The sequence below is a fragment of the Triticum urartu genome, chromosome 3A (assembly GCF_056163025.1).
Source record: "Triticum urartu cultivar PI428250 chromosome 3A, HENAU_Tu73, whole genome shotgun sequence".
NCBI classification, from domain to species: domain Eukaryota; kingdom Viridiplantae; phylum Streptophyta; class Magnoliopsida; order Poales; family Poaceae; genus Triticum; species Triticum urartu.
Window position 1 is genome coordinate 485,091,096 of NC_141875.1, and position 19,610 is coordinate 485,110,705.

The window sequence follows — 19,610 nt, forward strand, 5'->3', positions numbered from 1 at the left end:
TCATAGGAACATGTATAAGTCATGAAGAAAGCAATAGCAACATACTAAATGATCGGGTGCTAAGCTAATGGAATGGGTCATGTCAATCACATCATTCTCCTAATAATGTGATCCCGTTAATCAAATGACAACACATGTCTATGGTTAGGAAACATAACCATCTTTGATTAACGAGCTAGTCAAGTAGAGGCGTACTAGTGACATTTAGTTTGTCTATGTATTCACACAAGTATTATGTTTCTGGATAATACAATTCTAGCATGAATAATAAACATTTATCATGATATAAGGAAATAAAATAATAACTTTATTATTGCCTCTAGGGCATATTTCCTTCAATTGAATGGGTACAGAGAGGAAGAGCTAATTGGCTGAAGCACGGTGACCGTAATACAAATTTTTTCCATTTGTATGCTTCGGCAAGAAAGAAGAGGAATACGGTCAAGGGTTTAATGGACGAAAATGGGGTATTGCAGGAAGGGAAACAGGAGATGGATGACATTATTAAAAATTATTTTGCAACACTGTTTTCTTCCCAGGTTCAGGTCCCTAATGAGGAGGTCATTGAGAAGGTCACTCCGAGGGTGACAACTCAAATGAATGAGGCACTGTTAGCTCCATTTTTTGAGGAGGATGTACGTTGTGCGGTGTTTAATATAGGTGATTTTAAGGCACCAGGGCCTGATGGACTGCACGTGGCGTTCTATAAGAGATTATGGAGTATGTTAAAGGATGATCTTGTGAAGGAGGTTTTAGAGGCGATCAACTCAAGAACAATTCCAGATGGGTGGAACAGTACAACCATAGTGTTGATACCGAAAGTGGAAAGTCCCACAAGCATCACGCAGTTCAGGCCGATTAGTTTATGCAATGTAGTGTATAAAATCATCTCGAAGATGCTCGCTAATCGGCTCAAGTTGATTCTCCCGGAGATCATTAGTCCTACTCAGAGCGCTTTTGTCCCCGGGAGATTGATTACAGATAACATTTTAATTGCTTATGAGTGTGTCAACACAACTAAGAGGAAGAAAGGAAAGTCTGGTTTATGTGCAGTTAAACTCGACATGCATAAGGCATATGATCGAGCTGAATGGTGTTTTTTGAGGAGAATGATGCAGAGACTTGGGTTCGCGGAGCAGTGGATCTCCTTGATCATGGAGCGTGTGTCCTCGGTGTCTTATAATGTGCGGTATAATTCCTGGTGCACTGAGGTTTTCTCCCCCACCCGTGGGCTTCAGCAAGGGGATCCGTTGTCACCATACCTGTTTTTGATTTGTGCGGAGGTGCTATCCTGTATGCTCAAAGAGGAGGAGAATAATGGCTCGCTCATTGGGGTCAAGGTATGTAGGGAGGCGCCGCAAATTTCCCATTTGCTTTTTGCTGACGATTCTCTAATCTTAATGAAAGTGGATGGCCCCAATGCGGCGTGTCTTCGAAGGGTGCTTGATGACTACTGTGCGAGTTCAGGCCAATTGGTCAGTGATGCAAAATCTAGCATTTTCTTTAGTGAAAACACTCCAATGCAGGAGAGGGCAACAATCTGTCAGCACCTAAATATTTCCAATGAAGCTCTGAATGATAAATACCTAGGCTTACCTGCGATGGTAGGTGTTGATAGGAGTGATTCTTTTGACTATCTTATTGACAGAATAAATCAATTGGTTATTGGATGGAAGGAGAAGATGCTTTCCTCTGGTGGTAAAGAAACGCTTATTAAGGCTGTTGCTCAAGCTATGCCGGTATTTGCGATGTCTGTGTTCAAAATTCCGAAAAAAATTTGCAAAGGAATGACGGATGCAATATCAAAGTACTGGTGGGGTGACGATGACAACCATAAGCGCATACATTGGGCGGCATGGTGGAAACTATGTGTGCCTAAAGATAGAGGAGGGCTGGGATTCAGGGATTTACATAGCTTCAACCTTGCTTTACTAGCCAAACAAGTCTGGAGGCTGCTGGAAAACCCTGACTCTCTTTGTGCACAGATTCTGAGGGCCAAATATTATCCATATGGAAAACTTTTAGATGCTAAATTGAAGAGTGGGAGCTTGTATACATGGCAAATTATTTGTGCTGGGATTAACACGTTCAGGAGAGGTGCAATATGGCGCATAGGAGATGGCTCACAAGTGAATATTTGGTCTGATTCGTGGATTCAATCTAGTGCTGATGGTCGTGTTATTACTCCACGAGGTACGACTTTGCTGTCTAAAGTATCAGAACTCATTGATCCGGTCACTGGTCTATGGGACCAAGAATTGATACATAGTGTGTTCTGGCCGGTGGATGCCCACCGAATCTTGTCAATACCACTGGCTCCGAATGGAATGATGGAAGACTTTGTGGCCTGGAGATTCACAAAGAACCACATTTTTTCGGTAAGATCAGCTTATTATGTTTAATGGGAACACCAATTTGCTCGCTGGTACGAAAGAACAGAGGGCCAACCATCTCAACGGCACCCAGTTTGGGCAAACCTTTAGAGTTTCCAAGTTCCAGCAAAGATCAAGATCCATGCATGGAGGGTTCTACATGGGTTCATTCCGTGTTATGGGGTCCTGGTGAACCGGCACATTGGCACAGCAGATAGTTGTCCTATGTGTGCGGGTGGATGTGAGGATATTATGCACTCACTCTTTACCTGCACGAGGGCAGCTGAGATTTGGAGATGCCTGAAGCTGGACAACTTCATGGAAGAAGCTTGCTCGACTGATAGGGCGGGAACGGCGGCGTTGGACTATATTTTATGTGCTCCGGCTCGGCGGAGTTCGATATCGCATGCTACTGCCCAAGCTCTTATCCTTGTGGGCATTTGGTATATATGGTGGGAACGACGCCAACACGTCCATGGCGAAGATGTGCAAACCCCGGCTCGGTCAGCGTTGTCAATCGCGGCGCTTACCGCTAACTATCTGAAGGCCATGAAGAGAAAGGCAGAACCAAGGAGAGATGGATGGACGAGGCCGCTCAAAGGTGTTGTGAAGGTAAATGTAGATGCATCTTTCAAAGCACACTCTCTCCAAGGAGCTGTAGGTGCTGTTCTACGAGATCATAAAGGTGCGTTCATCGCGGCGCCGAACGAACAGCTTGAACATGTTGCAGATGCAGGGACGGCGGAAGCATATGCACTACGACATGGTTTACTCTTGGCGCAGCAGCTGGGGATAAGCAAACTTGTGGTGGAGTCGGACTGCCTTGAGGTGATCAATACTATGAATAATGAAGGTTTTACGGCTTCAGGTGCTGCGGCGATTTACTCGGATTGTTTGGTCCTCATCATAGGATACACTTCGGTCACTTTTGTCCATTGCCCTAGAGAGGCAAATTATGTATCTCACGAGTTAGCTAGGTTGGCGAGGCCTTCCCCATCACTTTGGTTGGAGGAGCTGCCGGCTTTCATTGTAAAAGGCTTGGTGGATGATGTAACAGTACTATGATCTAATAAAATGACCGAAGTTTAAAAAAAACATGCATACCTGCATTTCCTCAAAAAAAAAAACATGCATACCTGCACCGAAGGACGTCTGACTTAACGTTTGCCAGGTACCAATGCCTTGCGTGTATCCGTCGTTTGATGCGGCAATACATATCACTGGAGTTTCGTTAGACAACCACCTGTCTTTTCTGAAAGGAAAAAAAAAACACCATTGGACAAGATTAGAAAACAGTTTTTTCTTGCAGGACTAGCGGCTGCCCGTTGTACGCGAGTGTGCATCCGAATGAGACCACATTCTCAATCCTTGTACGCGAGTGAGCTCATAATCTTGTTGGTTGCTCGTTCTGACTGCGTTATTGTTGGTTTGATTCTTTTTTGAAAAGAAAATGAAGTTAACCTTGACTATCTTTGCGTTGCTGAAGGCTTGAACGAATTTATGGCATGCCTCGTCATCTGTAGGAACAACCTCCGCAAAGAAATGCAGGCGCAGGTCCACCCGTGTCATGTCCGATGGCTGCGGTGACTTGAGCGACAATGGCCGGAGGGGCCCCTCATACGTGAAGTGCCGCAGCAGCGGAGCATCGAGCTCCATGGTGTGTTGACAATTATCAACCCAGCAGTCGAAATTTGAGAGAGCGAGGGTGGTGACCCCGGGGCAGCGCATGACCAGCGAACGCTGCACACGAGGGTTCCCTACAAAGAGCTCGGATTTTCCGAGGTGCAGGGTGGCGAGCAGCGGCGCGGCGTCGATCACGCCTTGGAGTAGGTCGAGCGAGACGCTGCACAGGTGCAGCCGCAGCTCCACGAGCCGAGGGAATTGACTACGGAACACCTGGTCGTAGTCCACGCACTTGCTGAGGTGCAGCACGCGGAGGGACGTTGACGACGACAGGACGCCTATGCTGAGAGGGTAGAGAAACTTGGACCAGGGTGTGTCCGAGCACGGGCCGTAGAAGAGCCCGATGTGGAGTTCCTCTAGGTGGCGGGCCGCCTGGCCGGACAGCAGCGCCTCGAGTCCTTGGGCCATGCCCTGCTTTGCTTCGAACACGGCGTCTCTGAAAGACGGTGACAGGTAGGCACTGGGGTGGTCGTCCTCTCCTTCCGTGTACCTGAACGTGAGCGTGGTTACGCTGCGGCTAGCGGCGGCGAGAGCTTCCTTGGCGTCACGCATGATAATTTGGCGCTTCTCGTATCGGTCGAGATGGTCGTAAGAGCGCGAGTCGAGGTTGACGGCGCCGGATGCGCGCCAGAGCGAGCGCCACCGCCGCCCGAGCACGCCGGTGGAGGCGCCGTCCTTTGCCGGCAGGAAGTACATGATGTGGTGTAGAAGGTCATCGGGGAGGTCCGAGAGTCGGTCGCCGCCAGCGCCAGGCATCGTTTCGTTTCGTTGGATCAATCGATCGAGGAGCTTTTGCACTACCTGATGGACACAACGCGGCCGATCGACCTGTTTTTATACAGGCATATCCGATTCCGACCGCCACACAAAATTGGGAATGTTTCCAATTCTGCCCGCGCGGGTGAATCGGCCGGCCAGGGGACACGAAATAACGGACATGCACATCCATATGTCATCTCTATTCCTAAAGGCATGTACAATGATGGCATATGGATACATATGCCTCATGACAAAAAATAATTTGAGACATCTACATTAATTTTTTCTCTTCAATGCAAGCTATCATTAGTGAGCCTCATTAAAAAATAGAAAATAAATATTCTAATACACATGCATCTCTACTTTTCACTCTAACCTTTTCAGCTTTTGTCATCGAACCATACTTTTTCTCTTCAAGCACCCGCTTCTGGAGAGGATCCCGCTTCACTATCCAAACCTACTTTACGTCATATCCGATCCTACATGGCATATGAGGCATCACCTTGAGGCTATGCATTACACGTGTCCTAATGGAGTAGTTGATAATCTCCACCGGTCAATTTTCGTCCCATCATTTTCATCTGAGTTTTTTCGTCGGTTAACCTTCGTAGATTTTTTTTGGTTCCGTCCACCACCTCCCCTCCGCTGGTTTTAGCATCGCGACAGAACCAATCCCTCGCTAGCCCCACCTCCTCTCATGTCTCCAGTCGCAGCAGCCGCCGCCGCCGCACCCCAATCCAACCCCGCCGCCGGCGATCTCCTCGCCCCCCTGTGCCGTCGCCCCCAACCTTATATTCCTCTCCCAAGGGAAGGGAAGGGAAGGCAAGGCAAGGGAAGGGAGAGGGAGCGCCCAGATCCACGGCGGCATCAGCGCGCCGTCCTCGACCTGATCCGCGTCTGTCCACGGATGGGAGCTAATCGGCGCAGGAAATCCCCGGCCCCGCGTCCGAGCCCCGCCACCCTCCGCAACGGCTCGACCGCCCATCGACGCGCTGCCCCCGCGGCGCCCGACCAGTTCGGCTCTCGCGGCTGGTGGACGCGCCCTTGCTGTTGCCGACGCCGGCTCGCTGCGCCGCACTGGCCCTCACAAGCGTCTTCTGTCAATGGTTACAACTCACGTTCCTCTCTATTTTCTCTTTGAATTTTCTTTTGAGCCGGTCAGGAAGCAAGAACATGTCGATTGACATGCCAATTGGAGATGATTTGAGGAATTTTTACGTGTTTGGTAGATGGACTTGAGAGGTCAAGGAGTTTCCATTGGGACATCGGGACATGCTCCTCCATCTCCTCCGGTGGACGACATCCAACATCGCCAGGTAGATTACTGTTTTTGCAAATTCCAGTTCTTGATGTTTAAAACTGGATGATCTGCACCAAACCCCTCTATTGTTCTATTTCTGCTTAAATCTGATTTGGTTGTTCAGTTCATGCACTTATGGACTGAAGAAAAAAAATGGAAATGAAGAAGAAAAGAATAGCAATATTATCATATGCGAGGTTTGCTTTTAACCTTGGTTCCTAACCAATATTTGCTTCATAATTCTGCCGAGAGATTCACACTGTCATTCATATTATGAATATAGTTCATAACCAGTATTCTCTTTTATCTAATTATATGTACAGAAAGGAGTAATCTGAAGTGAATTCATGCTATGTTAACAGTCTAACAAACATCTTGGAGGTGTGAATGCTTTCTTGGGTCTGACAAGTAATCAATAATTGATGGTATACTGGGATTTTTCTCATACTTCTAGCACTTCCTCATTGACAATAAAGCAAGTAGTATCACAACAAAGGCTATCCAGGTATTTTTTTTTCAACTATAATCCATCCAGCTTTAGGGACTGCTCAATTGGATCTGCACAATCCAACAAAATAAATGTGCATAGTGTCTGCGACACTTTCATCCGATCATCACGAAGGTAGTTGTAGGAGTAAAAAAGTATGTCATACTATTTTTTCAGTTCAAGCCAAAAGGCTAGGACAGGTAATACTTGTTTTTACAGTACTTGTGCAAAAAGTATGTCATACTGTTTGCTCTAGATGATTTTGATGAATTTTACAACCTTATTTTCAGTTGTTTACCCCAAGAAATGGTCTGCTTTCATGGGGTTTATTGAATCCAGGAAAGAACTGTGAGTAGTAGCGAACCAGACATGAAAAGTTTCAGAGAACTACGAAAACTCCGGTCAGTTTTGTCGGGATCTTGTGACACAGTTCCAGGACTCTATTGACTAAGGAAATGATATATATGTGTGATTTATCCTGTTAAGACTTTTAGTGTTCACTTAGGGGTGAGTGCAACCAGTAACTGAATTTAGACTACGAACTAGAGTATGACAGTAAAGTCAGGAGCATGATGGAGAACACACGGGACATTGAGGACTAATGGTCAACACTTAAATCTTGCTTTACATACAGTTCAGTTCCAAGTAGTCTGATACATAGATGGCGAGGGGAGTGCTGATTTGGGGTTGATTTTGGTAATTATATATTTTCCTTGATGACTGTCATTTTGTTGTCCTACATGTGCTATATGATATGCATAACAACTTGAGAGCACCTTTGCTTCTCTTGATGTGCTTCGTCATACAGTTTTTTAAAGTGCACAAGCAAGCTTGCGAGTGATGACAACTACTATGACCTACAACCTTGAATCTAGGTTTTTGGGGTTGAACATAGGGGCACAGCGCGCTCTCCCATCTAACCAGTGAAGCGTAATGAAGGAAAAGCTACAGTATACAAATCGTCACCGTCATTCAGTTTGTCCAAAACTGAGAAAAGCTCTTTAAAAAAACTGGGAAAAGCTCACGTGATGGAATGAGATGAGATTTCAACATCATGATTGCGTTTTATAATTTGAACGACCAAAGTAGATGGTCCCGTCAGCCCGTGTTTGACAATATGAAGGGACAAACTTGTTGATCCATTATTTTGCCAGGAAAATACAATAATTCGGAGGGCTTAAATATGGATAATAGATCTGACATAATCTAGCAAGGTGAGTGACTCAATTGCACATGTGCAAAATGGAAGTTTAAACTTCCTTGAATCTCTTGTAGGGTTTGGGGGAGATTGTCAGCGAGCCACTGATGAAAGTCCTTTTGCGATGACAATGCTAGAGAAGATTTGAAAGATCTTGGTTGGCGTGGGGCAACTTGTGTATTCCTGGATGGGGGCGCCGTCCGGTGGCAGTGGGGTGTGGCAGTTGCCGCAGCTGGGCACAACCGGGAGTCCAGCTATCCAGAACACCCAACTATTTCATCCGGTGAACTGCGAAGAGCTTCTGTGTGCGTCTCCGTTATATTTAACTACGACAGGCTTATGTTATCTTATCGCGAACTCATTTTTCAGTTTGTGCCCAACGTGACTGCATGTAAATATGTAATACAGCAATTTTGTTCTTCCTTTTTGTTGTTCGATTGACTCAGTATACCATCTCAAATGTCATTCCCTTTATAGCTAGCACATCATCTCCAAAGAATTTATTTAAGTTGAAATCCAGTAATTATATGTTGATCGCATAAGCAGGCTGATGGTGTCTTGGTCGAATTTTTTTATTCCTTCTCTATGGAACTAAAACTGTTCTTTCCTGAATATATTGGATCGCAAAGAACTAAACCTATGTACAATGTCTTTGGGCATATTCTGAATTTGCAGAATTAGCACAAATCTGAAAAGCATATATGCAGCTCCCAGATGTTGCAGGCTAGAGGAAGGGCAGGCACTCATGCGATACCATGTATCTGGTAGTGGTTTCGTTCCCCAGACGCTATGCATTTATTGTCTGGTTTGTTCATATCTGTTAGCTCTATGTTAACCTTCTTTTAGTTACTTCCCATAATTTTCTTTGTAAGAAACCCCAGAAATATATATAGGTGTATTTTCCTGTAAAGATGCTAAATTTTGTTGGTCTTATTTATGGTATAGCGAAACCATTTTTGTGTGCACTTTTGATTATCATGTCAGTGAATTCTGGCGAGAATGAACCAAGTGAGCTTTTGTAGCTGGTCTATTCAAAATGGATGAACGGACCAGTTAGTGTACATATAAGTTTGCACTCTGTCTTCCTGCTCATTCGTGCAATGTGTTCATGGGAGACTTATTTTAGGAAAACATAAAATAATTTTTCTTTCTGTGCGTACTACTCCAGCTTTCAAGTGCCAGGCTTCAATAAATCTGAAATTTCTATCGCTCGATTTGCAGTGTTTATTTTACGGTTACCACTGGGAAATGCTTCCTTTTAATCATTTTTATCTGGTACACACCATTGTAAGTGTATTATTTAAGAAATCAAGTCCATTCTGGAAGAATATTCACTCATGATAGTTTTGAGTTTCGGTAAAGCAGAATGTGTACTTTCATTTTAAAATTGTCCAATGGATAATAGATTGTTCCGCGTAAAAGAAAATGATGCTTACAAAAAATTATGATCGATTAGGATGTAACGATGAGTGATGCTACTTGGGATGATGCTCAATTAGGTAGAGGACACATCAATGGTGGGGTAGCCGTAGGCATAGCTAATAGGTGGAGTAGGAGAAGATGTACATATGATGGTGATGTGAGCACATACATAGGAGTGAAGCTAGCCAAGATACAACAAGCTTGCTGCGAGAAGAGGAATGGAAGAGGATTTGGAGGAGAGGAGACGGGGGCCATGGTATAAATTTAGAGGATTAGGAAAAGGGTGTGCACATGATGGCAAAATGATATGGAGTAAGCAAATGATAGAACAATGGCGTAGCCGAATGTGACGAGGGGGTGGGGGAAACCGGTCAAGATGGCGTCGAGGTGATAGGAACCATGGTGGAATTGTGTCGGAGTAGTAAAAGTTACTCACATGACAATGTGATGACATGGTGGCTTCAGAGAATCTGATGAGCAAAAGAACATGGAGAAAGATTATAGCTTGTATTCTTAATAACATGTGTGACATAGATAAAGAGAGTTAAATGAAACATATTTGATTGATGATTACATTGGTTTGTTATTCTCTAGCAACATGTTTATATGAACTATTTTACCAATGAGAATGCTAGAGTAGGGTCCTATGAAGGAAGACTACTAATAGAATAATAAATTATTTTTCAAAAGGTGGAGAAATTGGATCTGCCTTCTTTTGGGGGAGGGGCGCATCATGGGTGGTGCATGCCTCCCCCCCTTGATGGTGGTGGTGAATTGGCACTAACACTGGGACGTGATCAGGGCGGAGCACGGGGCGCTTGGCGGGGTTCTCGTTGGCAGTCCGTGGAGAAGTACAGTGTTTGAAGAGAGGGTGTCATGGCGAAGATGAGGCAGGCATCATCCTGTTTTAAAGAAGAGGGCTCCAGTGAGAAATGTCGAGTGAGAAGGGGAGGATTTGCCAGGAAAACATAAAGGCCCCTTGTGAAGTGGAGTTTTTTGTGTTGGGACCATGTGTTAGAGATAAGAATAAATTGGGTAACCATATTTCTCCCCAACTTATGGGCTGGATTTGGGGGAGCTTGGACTATTGAGACTATTGAATTTTGGGGAGCCTGCTATCGTCCGTTTGACGTCAGCATAACATACGAGGGAGCAATGAGTTTCGACCTTGAAGACGACGTTAATCCTTTATTTGGTTCATTTATATGCATTGTAGCCCGTAGCGTGTGTGTGTGAAATAGATGAATTATGGTCCCGTACCCAATAAGATGGATATGTGTGTGTGTGTGTTAGAGAGAGAGAGAGATGGGGAGAGAGAGTGAGGAAGAGGGAGTGAGAGAGTGTGTGTGAGGATTTGATGGTAAAAAAGATCGCCAATGTCACTTGATATGTATGAGAATATTAATATTGAACTCTTAAAGTTAATGTGGCCCCGTTGCAACGCACGGACGTTCTTCTAATATACAATAGTTAATAAGATAGTCTTATCTTAAGTCTTGCATTTAATTTAGAGTTGACAAAAAAGATGTCTACAATAGGTCATTTATTAGTCTTATCTTTAATAACCAGCTATTTCTAAAAACATGGTGAGACATAGTATTGTGCTAAGAGATCATCTTTTATCTTCTCTTAAATAAAAGAGAAGACAAGCCTTTTTTTATGATGAGTTCTCTCCCCCCCTCCCCCCCTCATTTTTTATCTTACGTGACACTATTAAAATAGCATAATTGTACATACCCATACAAGTGGCATCATATTTGATTGATCGAGATTAGGGGGAGGAACGAAACCTTCTTCGACTGCAAATCACAATTTGGAAAGTATTAGCAACTTTAGGTTTTTGTCTGGCATGACGCACGCCGCCTTCCGTCCATGCGAAGGCCGTCAGCCGGCAATATATGGTCCCCTATGGAGTTATTAGGTGTTGTCCTCTGACAGTCGATTTGCTGTAAACCTCAGGACCCACTCACCAGTCACCACGCATTTCCCCTGCTCACACCTAGATGGAATGGCGGTGGCGGAGCTAGACCGAATGTCATGTGGGGGCGAAAAGGACTATATGGATGTTGGTGGCCAAAAGCTAAAAAAAACTCTCGCCTAAGCCTTTGAAAAAAAGATCTTCACAAGTTGCTTCAAAGCTTGGGGGGCCACAGCCCCCCTTCGAATACATATAGCTCCGCTGATGTGGAGTGATCTGGTGTCCTAAATCTTAGCATGATATATGTTCAAGTAGAAGAAAGTCATTCAACCAAGATTTTTCCTTGTTAATCTCATGGACCCAAAAGATTGCACAAACCACCGTGCTGATTTTACACACAACATCTAATCTACAAGTTTGTTGCATTATAACATTAGATATTGGTGTATTACATTACAAATAAGAGATAATTCAGTGTTCAAATATGTTGATATAATTTTTTATGGACGAGCCCCGCATGTAAGTGCATGCGTCGCAAAAAATACCAGCCACATCAGCAGCAAATCAAACTAACGAGTTCAGGCTGCAGTTTTAGCAGCACTTGCTAAAACTGCAGCCTGAACTCATTATGGGCGCTAAAACTGCAGCCTGAACCTATTCAACCTTTCGACTAAAAAAATTCAAAAAAATTTAAATAAGTGCAAAAAAATCCAGTAAATCATACATGTACCCGTACTATTGAGAAAATATCTCATTTGGACCAATGATAGGATAGATATTGGAAGTTTTACTTTTCTCATTCAAGTTTTGGTTCAAAATTCATTGGTATTTCTAAAGAAAAGTGAGAATATTTAGTAAACCCTAAATGTATTCAACACTGATCTCGAGAAATCTCAATTCATTTGACTAGAGGTTTGGAGATATTAGCAAGTTTACTTAGCTTATTCAATCTTTAGTTCAAAATTTAACATTAAAAAAATGCAGCAAATCATACATGTGCACAATACTAATCTGGCAAAACCCAATTGGTCCAACGGTGTGGGAGGTATTAAAGTTTTATTAGCTGCGTGACTAATCTGGTCGGTTTTCTTTATACCACCTGAACTTACAAGCGGGGCTCACCGACAAATATCACATCAACTTACTTAAACGCTGGATTAGACCTACCTGCAATGGATTAAACCAATATATGGTGTTTTGTACAACTAACCCTAATAATAGGTGCTTTATGCAAAACCAACACCAACTGTTGGTGGGTTGTGCAATTTCCTCCTTGATGGCTATATTCGCCTACCTAAACGTCTGACTCGATGTACTCTCTAGTAATGTACTTCCTGACGGGTTCATGTGGCTATGCTTTATGCTAAATACAACGAGCATGCACGTTCATTTTCCCTGCAGGGTACAATGAATGAGAAGTACTGCCTTTTGATGTAGGCACAAAGAATACATGCTTTGTGCGTGTTTGTGGACATTTGTGTTGTATTGTGTTAAAAGAAGAATATATGCTTTATTGAGTGAGTTATTTGCTTCGTAGACTTGAATTTAAATGGAACCGACAAAAAAAGAAACTTGTTGGTTAGCTATTGCAACGTCAATCAATTCCAATGTCGCGACAGGGTCCTCGCCTTCATGGGCTCTCGTTAGTGGGAAAAGACCGGGGGCACCCGGCGTTCCCAACGCCAGTCCCCCCTCCCCTCCCCCCGGGTGCTTGCGTCACTCAAATGTATAGTCATGCTGCCCCCAGCTATCCCTCTAATCCTCATCATCACTAGTGTCGACGATCACCCCTACACCCTGCATCTAAACACATCAAGCTTCGGACACACTCCAAACGGTGACATCACGGCCGCGGGATCGCCCTCTCATTCTCGTTCTCAGCCTTCCCTCACTGGAGAGGTCATGGCCTCCCATCATGGACTCAGGAACTTGTTGCTCCTCGCTTCCCTCATCTCTCTGCCCCCGGATGCGTCATGGCTGGCGTCACATGTGTCGGTGTCAGAACTGGCGGATCTCGGGTAGGGGGTCCCGGGCTGTGGATCTCGGATCAATGGGGAACAAGGGACTAGGGACAGGATGTTTACCCAGGTTCGGGCTATCTCTAAGAGGTAAAACCTGGCGTCCCGCTTGTGTATATGAGGGTTAGAGAGTCGATCTACCACTAGATCAGATGAACTAAACCCTAACTAGTAGGATGATGGTTGTTGTTCTCCTTTCTACAGCCTAAATCCTTTAGTTTATATAGACACCAGAGGTGCTAGGGTTACACATGGTCAGTTACTTGAGTATTTAAGTTATCATGTCAAAATTACACTATTGCTTTGGACAATATAAAAGTCCAAATTTCCATGCTATAAAGAAAAGAATATGATATGACATGTTAGTGTTGGGGAACGTAGTAATTCCAAAAAAATTCCTACGCAGGAGGCAACTGGCGACGAGGAGGACGATCCGGAGACCCTGGAGGCAGAGCGGGCTAAGCGCGGGTGAAAAGACTTCGGAGAAATTTCCAAAAAAATTGCCCGTGGATATATATAGCTCGACCCTGTCGGTGTGACCGAGTGGAACAACTCGGTGGCACCGAGATTCATAACTGCAATCAGTTACTGAAACTCGGTGTGACCGAAAGGTTCAAATCGGTTGCACTGAGATTGAAAACCTAGATCGACTTAGTGATCTCGGTATGACCGAAATGGATGAATCGGTCAGACCGAAATGCACAAAGAAGTTTTGGAAGTTTAAGTCCATGACGAATCGGGGACTCCGAGTGCTCCTCACACAGAGTGGTTTGAATCCGACTTAATCAAATTTTGTGATGTAGCATGAATAGAGTTTGAGACGAGAAAAGCATAGAAAGCTAGAGAGGGTTCTTAGGCATTCTTGTCCATACACTTGGAAAAAGAAAAGAAAATCAATCAATTAAAACAACAAGTGGATGTCCTCGAATGATTAAAATATGAAATCAACATGCTCACACAATAAAATGGCAATTGAAATATGTGGCAAAGCATGCACAACCAATTCTAGAATCTATCAAACAATTTGCGATGACTAGGTCATCTATATATGAGTATATTGACTTAGGAGTCAAATGAGAACATTTGATCATAGGTCATACTCACCGTTTAAGCACAAGTGGGGTTACCACTTTTACATAAAGCATTGTTGTGTTCACACCATTAGAGTTGCTTTAGCTCAATTCTTAGAGTAAAGCTCCCCTAGATGTGAGATCCCCCCTAAGAGGGATGAACTAACCTTGGGTTTTGTCGATGATGACTTCATGTAGATGTTGAAGATGTGGATGATCAATGTTGATGTAGATCATTTGGAGCTATCCCTTGGAGTGAGTTGCACTTTCAATACCTACACGGGTTAGTCCCACAAGGAACAAATAAGGATATCCATAGACATAAAGTGATGCACACACAAGATGATGTCTACGAGAGCTTTTAGGTTACCTTGTCCCTTGTCTTACCAACAAGAGGGTTTGTGACTCCTTGAACTAGTGCAAGATGTGGAAGTTTATTGCACTTGTTCTTGCCAAGATGATAAGAGTGAAGTATGTTGACGGAGTCACCCTCAAGAACTCTCTAGTTCTTCTTCTTCGGGATCCACACCATCTTGATGGGAATCCTCGGTGTTGTAGTTGTACTTGATGAAGTGGAACTTGAATTAGTCTTGGGAACCCACTTGACCAAGGCCTTAGGAGCTTCTTCAAATGCATCAATTTCCTCTTGAAGCTTGTCCTTGCCTTTTTGCTTGTGGTCTTGTGGTGGAAGATCATCTTGAGCTTGTGTCCCTTTGAAAGAAGTAGGATCATACATCTCTTGTTGAGGAACAAACTTCGTCTTGGGGTATTGATCTTCTTCCCACTCAACTCCATTGGCATTGAACTTTCGTTCAAAACCAACACCTTGATTATTCCGGTGCCTTCCTTGCTTGCGTACAATTTCCCCGAATTGCTTACTTCCGGCAAGGCTCTTGTAAACACCTTTCTCTATAATTCCCTTCAATAAGCTATTTTCTTGCTCAAGTGTAAATTGGCTAAGAGAATCATTAGTGGAATCAAGAGAACTACTAGAAGCAACAATATTGGATTTAGCATGATTATTGTTACTACTAGAGGAAGAATCTTTCTTGTTCTTGTTACTAGACTTGACTTGAGGCATGTAAGTGGATAAGAGTAAACGCTTGGCAATGTAAGAAGAACTTTTCTTACGAAGATCATCATTGATTGCTTTTAAGAACTAATGCTCTTGCTCAAGGTTGAGCTTTTCAAAGCGTAATTTCTCATGAGTCCTTAAAAGTTCTCGATGATCTCCTAAGATAGTTTCATGAGCTAACTTAAGAGTGTTTAGTTCTTTAGTTAGAGACTCAATCTTCTCCTTATCATTGTCATTCGTTTTATCTTGATTAGCATGATTAATTGACGTTTCATCACAGTATTCATCACTAGAGTTGTCAACAAGTAAATCATCATCACCTAACAAGTCATCTTCATCACTATTGAAATCAACATACTAGGGGTGTGATACCTTTGGGCCTTTAGCCATGAAGCATGTTCCAACTCCTTCATTTGGTGAGTCAAATATGTCGTAGGAGTTGGTTGTCACAAGTGCTAGACCGGCAACACCTTCATCTTGAGTATATTCGGAGTCGGAGTGATAGCTTCTCTCGGAGTGGTTGTCGGAGTCGGAGCCGGATACCCATTCACCAACATGAGCTTGATGTCTTTGTTTTGTGTAGCTCCTTGATGACTTGTCCTTTCTTTCCGAATCCTTGCTTCTCCGTGAGGGTCTTCATTCATAACGATCATCTCTACTCCTTCTTTCTCTAGATGGCGATTCTTCTATTCTACTTCTTCTCTTGGGAGAATCTTCTCTTCTCTTGTAGGGGGCCGTACACTCATTGGAATAGTGTCCGGGCCTTCCACAATTGTAGCAGTTTCGCTCTTGACTAGAAGATCTTTTGTCATTGTAGGACCTTGACTTGGAGCTTCTCTCTTTGCTTCTACTCTTGTAGAACTTGTTGAAGTTCTTCACCATTAAGCTCAATTCTTCATTGAAGGTTTGTTTCTCACTCGATGATGTGGGGGCTTCACATGAGGCTTTGTAAGGACCACTTGATTTGTTGTGAAGTTCCTCTTTATCCTTGAGTGACATCTCATGAGCAACAATTCTTACGATGACTTCCGTTGGCTTGAGATCTTTGTAATTTGGCATCATTTGGATCAATGTGCACATGGTATCATATTTTCCATCCAAGGCTCTTAGGATCTTCTTGATGATGAATCTATCGGTCATCTCTTCACTCCCTAAGCCGGCAATCTCATTTGTGATAAGAGCAAGCCTAGAGTACATTTCAGCAACACCTTCACCATCCTTCATTTTGAACTTGTCAAGTTGACTTTGAAGCACATCCAATTTGGATTCCTTGACGGAGTCGGTACCTTCATGCATATCAATCAAAGTATCCCAAATTTCCTTTGCATTCTCAAGACGGCTGATTTTGTTGAATTCTTCGGGGCACAATCCGTTGAAGAGGATATCACAAGCTTGAGCGTTGTATTGCAGCATTTTCAACTCTTCCGCGGTGGCTTCACGGTTCGGTTCTTTCCCGTCAAAGAATTCACCTTGCAAGCCAATACACACAATAGCCCAAACGGCGGGGTTATGTCCAAGAATATGCATTTTCATCTTATGCTTCCAACTAGCAAAATTAGTGCCATCAAAGTAAGGACCTCTACGGTGATAATTTCCCTCGCTAGACGCCATACTCTCCTAGGTTGTGAAACCAAGGCTATGACCGCCAAAAGCTATGGAAATCAAAGCAAATGGAGACCAAAGCTCTGATACCACTTGTAGGATCGAAAGTATGTCTAGAGGGGGGTGATTAGACTACTTGACCAAATAAAAATCTAGCCTTTTCCCAATTTTAGTTCTTGGCAGATTTTAGCTATCTTAGCACAAGTCAAGCAATCTCCACACAATTCAAGCAAGCATGCAAAAGAGTATATGAGCAGCGGAAAGTAAAGCATGCAACTTGCAAGAATGTAAAGGGAAGGGTTTGGAGGATTCAAACGCAATTGGAGACACGGATGTTTTTGTCGTGGTTCCGATAGGTGGTGCTATCGTACATCCACGTTGATGGAGACTTCAACCCACGGAGGGTAACGGTTGCGCGAGTCCACGGAGGGCTCCACCCACGAAGGGTCCACGAAGAAGCAACCTTGTCTATTCCATCACGGCCATCGCCCACGAAGGACTTGCCTCACTAGCGGTAGATCTTCACGAAGTAGGCGATCTCCTTACCCTTACAAACTCCTTGGTTCAACTCCACAATCTTGTCGGAGGCTCCCAAGTGACACCTAGCCAATCTAGGAGACACCACTCTCCAAGAAGTAACAAATGGTGTGTTGATGATGAACTCCTTGCTCTTGTGCTTCAAATGATAGTCTCCCCAACACTCAACTCTCTCTCACAGGATTTGGATTTGGTGGAAAGAAGATTTGAGTGGAAAACAACTTGGGGAAGGCTAGAGATCAAGATTCATATGGTTGGAATGGAATATCTTGACCTCAACACAAGTGTAGGTGGTTCTCTCTCAGAAAATGTGTATTGGAAGTGTAGGTATGTTCTGATGGCTCTCTCCACGAATGAAGAGTGGGTGGAGGGGTATATATAGCCTCCATACAAAATCTAACCGTTACACACAATTTGCCAAACTTGGTGGGACCGAATGGTTAAACTCGGTCGGACCGATTCAGCAAACCTAGTGATCGTTAGGATTTTCGGTGGGACTGAGATGCAACTCGGTAGGACCGATATGGTTAGAGTTAGGGCATAACGTAATCTCGGTGTGACAGATTACACAAACTCAGTGGGACCGATTTTGGTAATAAGCTAACCAGAGAGTTGGTCAGGTAAACTCGGTGGGACCGATTCGCTCATCTCGGTGAGACCGAAATGTTACAAAAGGGAAATAGAGAGTTTACATTGCAATCTCGGTGGGACCGATCGCTCATCTCGGTAAGACCGAAACGTTACGAAGGGAAACAGAGAGATTACAATCCCATCTTGGTGAGACCGAGATCCCTATCGGTGAGACCGATTTGCCTAGGGTTTGTGGTAGTGGCTATGACATTTGAAACTCGGTGGCGCCGGATAGAAAGAATCGATGGGGCCGAGTTTGACTTTTGGTTTAGGTCATATGTGGATGTGGGAAGGTAGTTGAGGATTTTGGAGCATATCACTAAGCATTTTGAGCAAGAAAGCCATTAATCAACACCTCATCCCTCCTTGATAGTATTGGCTTTTCCTATAGACTCAATGTGATCTTGGATCACTAAAATATAAAATGTAGAGTCTTGAGCTTCAAGCTTGAGCCAAACTTTTTGTCCTTAGAATTTTGAGGGATCCACTTTCCTCATCCATGCCATGCCATTCATTGAGCTTTTCCTGAAATATTAATCTTGGAATAATGTTAGCTCAATGAGCTATATGTTGTTAGGAATTACCAAAACCACCCAGGGATAGTTGCACTTTAAAACTCCTTCATCCAGACTCCTTCATTTGCTGCTTCCAAAGCAGCTATGTACTCCGCTTCACACGTAGATCCCGCCACGACGCTTTGTTTAGAACTGCACCAACTGACAGCTCCACCGTTTAATATAAACACGTATCCGGTTTGTGATTTAGAATCGTCCGGATCAGTGTCAAAGCTTGCGTCAACGTAACCATTTACGATGAGCTCTTTGTCACCTCCATAAATGAGAAACATATCCTTAGTCCTTTTCAGGTATTTCAGGATGTTCTTGACCGCTGTCCAGTGATCCACTCCTGGATTACTTTGGTACCTCCCTGCTAGACTTATAGCAAGGCACACATCAGGTCTGGTACACAGCATTGCATAGGGGAGTCGATGAAAAATCAATTCCAGTCGCCGCAGAGTCCAGAACCACCAGATCCAATCTAGACACCATCACGGAGGGGTTCACCACTTCCATTGGTGCCTCTCCGATGATGCATGAGTAGTTCTTTGTAAACCTTCGGGTCCGTAGTTAGTAGCTAGATGGCTTCCTCTCTCTCATTTGATTCTCAAAACAATGGTCTCCTGGAGATCCATATGATGTAACCTTTTTGCTGTGTGTTTGTTGGGATCCGATGAACTTTGAGTTTATGATCATATCTATCTCTTTTTATCCATGAAAGTTATTTGAGTTTCTTTGATCTCTTATATGCATGATTGCTTATAGCCTCATATTTCTTCTCCGATATTTGGGTTTTGTTTGGCCAACTTCATCTATTTATGTTGCAATGGGAAGAGGTGCTTTATATAGGGTTCGATCTTACGGTGCTTGATCCCGGTGACAGAAGGGGAACCGACACGTATGTATCGTTGCTACTAAGGATAAAATGATGGGGTCTATTTCTACATAAATAGATCTTGTCTACATCATGTCATTGTTCTTA

The 19,610-nt window shown here is 43.8% G+C and overlaps 2 protein-coding genes across 7 annotated transcripts; one reads left to right on the forward strand and one right to left on the reverse strand.

The window, feature by feature from the left end:
- Positions 1-3,603: 3,603 nt before the first annotated feature.
- On the reverse strand, positions 3,604-4,811 carry LOC147980208 (F-box/FBD/LRR-repeat protein At5g22700-like). The gene is made up of 2 exons (XM_087515516.1): positions 3,834-4,811; positions 3,604-3,624 (listed from the first exon to the last, which is right to left on the reverse strand). The coding sequence occupies exons 1-2, from the start codon at positions 4,809-4,811 to the stop codon at positions 3,604-3,606; spliced, it is 999 nt and encodes a 332-aa protein (XP_087371642.1).
- Positions 4,812-5,447: 636 nt separating this feature from the next.
- Positions 5,448-8,341, forward strand: LOC125544522 (uncharacterized). 6 transcript variants are annotated; one of them, XM_087547430.1, is made up of 6 exons: positions 5,448-5,920; positions 6,044-6,130; positions 6,239-6,311; positions 6,438-6,619; positions 6,892-7,002; positions 7,877-8,341. In XM_087547430.1, exons 1-3 carry the CDS (start codon positions 5,512-5,514, stop codon positions 6,256-6,258), a joined length of 516 nt encoding a protein of 171 aa, XP_087403556.1. In that variant the 5' UTR covers positions 5,448-5,511; the 3' UTR covers positions 6,259-6,311; positions 6,438-6,619; positions 6,892-7,002; positions 7,877-8,341. The 6 variants fall into 6 exon arrangements, with proteins under 6 accessions (XP_087403556.1, XP_087403554.1, XP_087403557.1 ...); XM_087547428.1 differs by having other exon boundaries at positions 6,438-7,002; XM_087547431.1 differs by lacking the exon at positions 6,892-7,002.
- The last annotated feature ends 11,269 nt before the right edge of the window (positions 8,342-19,610 follow it).

Excerpts from the sequence above, each read along its gene's own strand:
- LOC125544522 (XM_087547428.1), top strand. The coding sequence starts at position 5,512 with ATGTCTCCAGTCGCAGCAGCCGCCGCCGCCGCACCCCAATCCAACCCC. Across the intron at positions 5,921-6,043 it reads ACAAGCGTCTTCTGTCAATG|ATGGACTTGAGAGGTCAAGG; the intron begins GTTACAACTCAC and ends CGTGTTTGGTAG. Across the intron at positions 6,131-6,238 it reads ACGACATCCAACATCGCCAG|TTCATGCACTTATGGACTGA; the intron begins GTAGATTACTGT and ends TTGGTTGTTCAG.
- LOC147980208 (XM_087515516.1), bottom strand. The coding sequence starts at position 4,811 with ATGCCTGGCGCTGGCGGCGACCGACTCTCGGACCTCCCCGATGACCTT. Across the intron at positions 3,625-3,833 it reads GCAACGCAAAGATAGTCAAG|AAAAGACAGGTGGTTGTCTA; the intron begins GTTAACTTCATT and ends TTTTCCTTTCAG.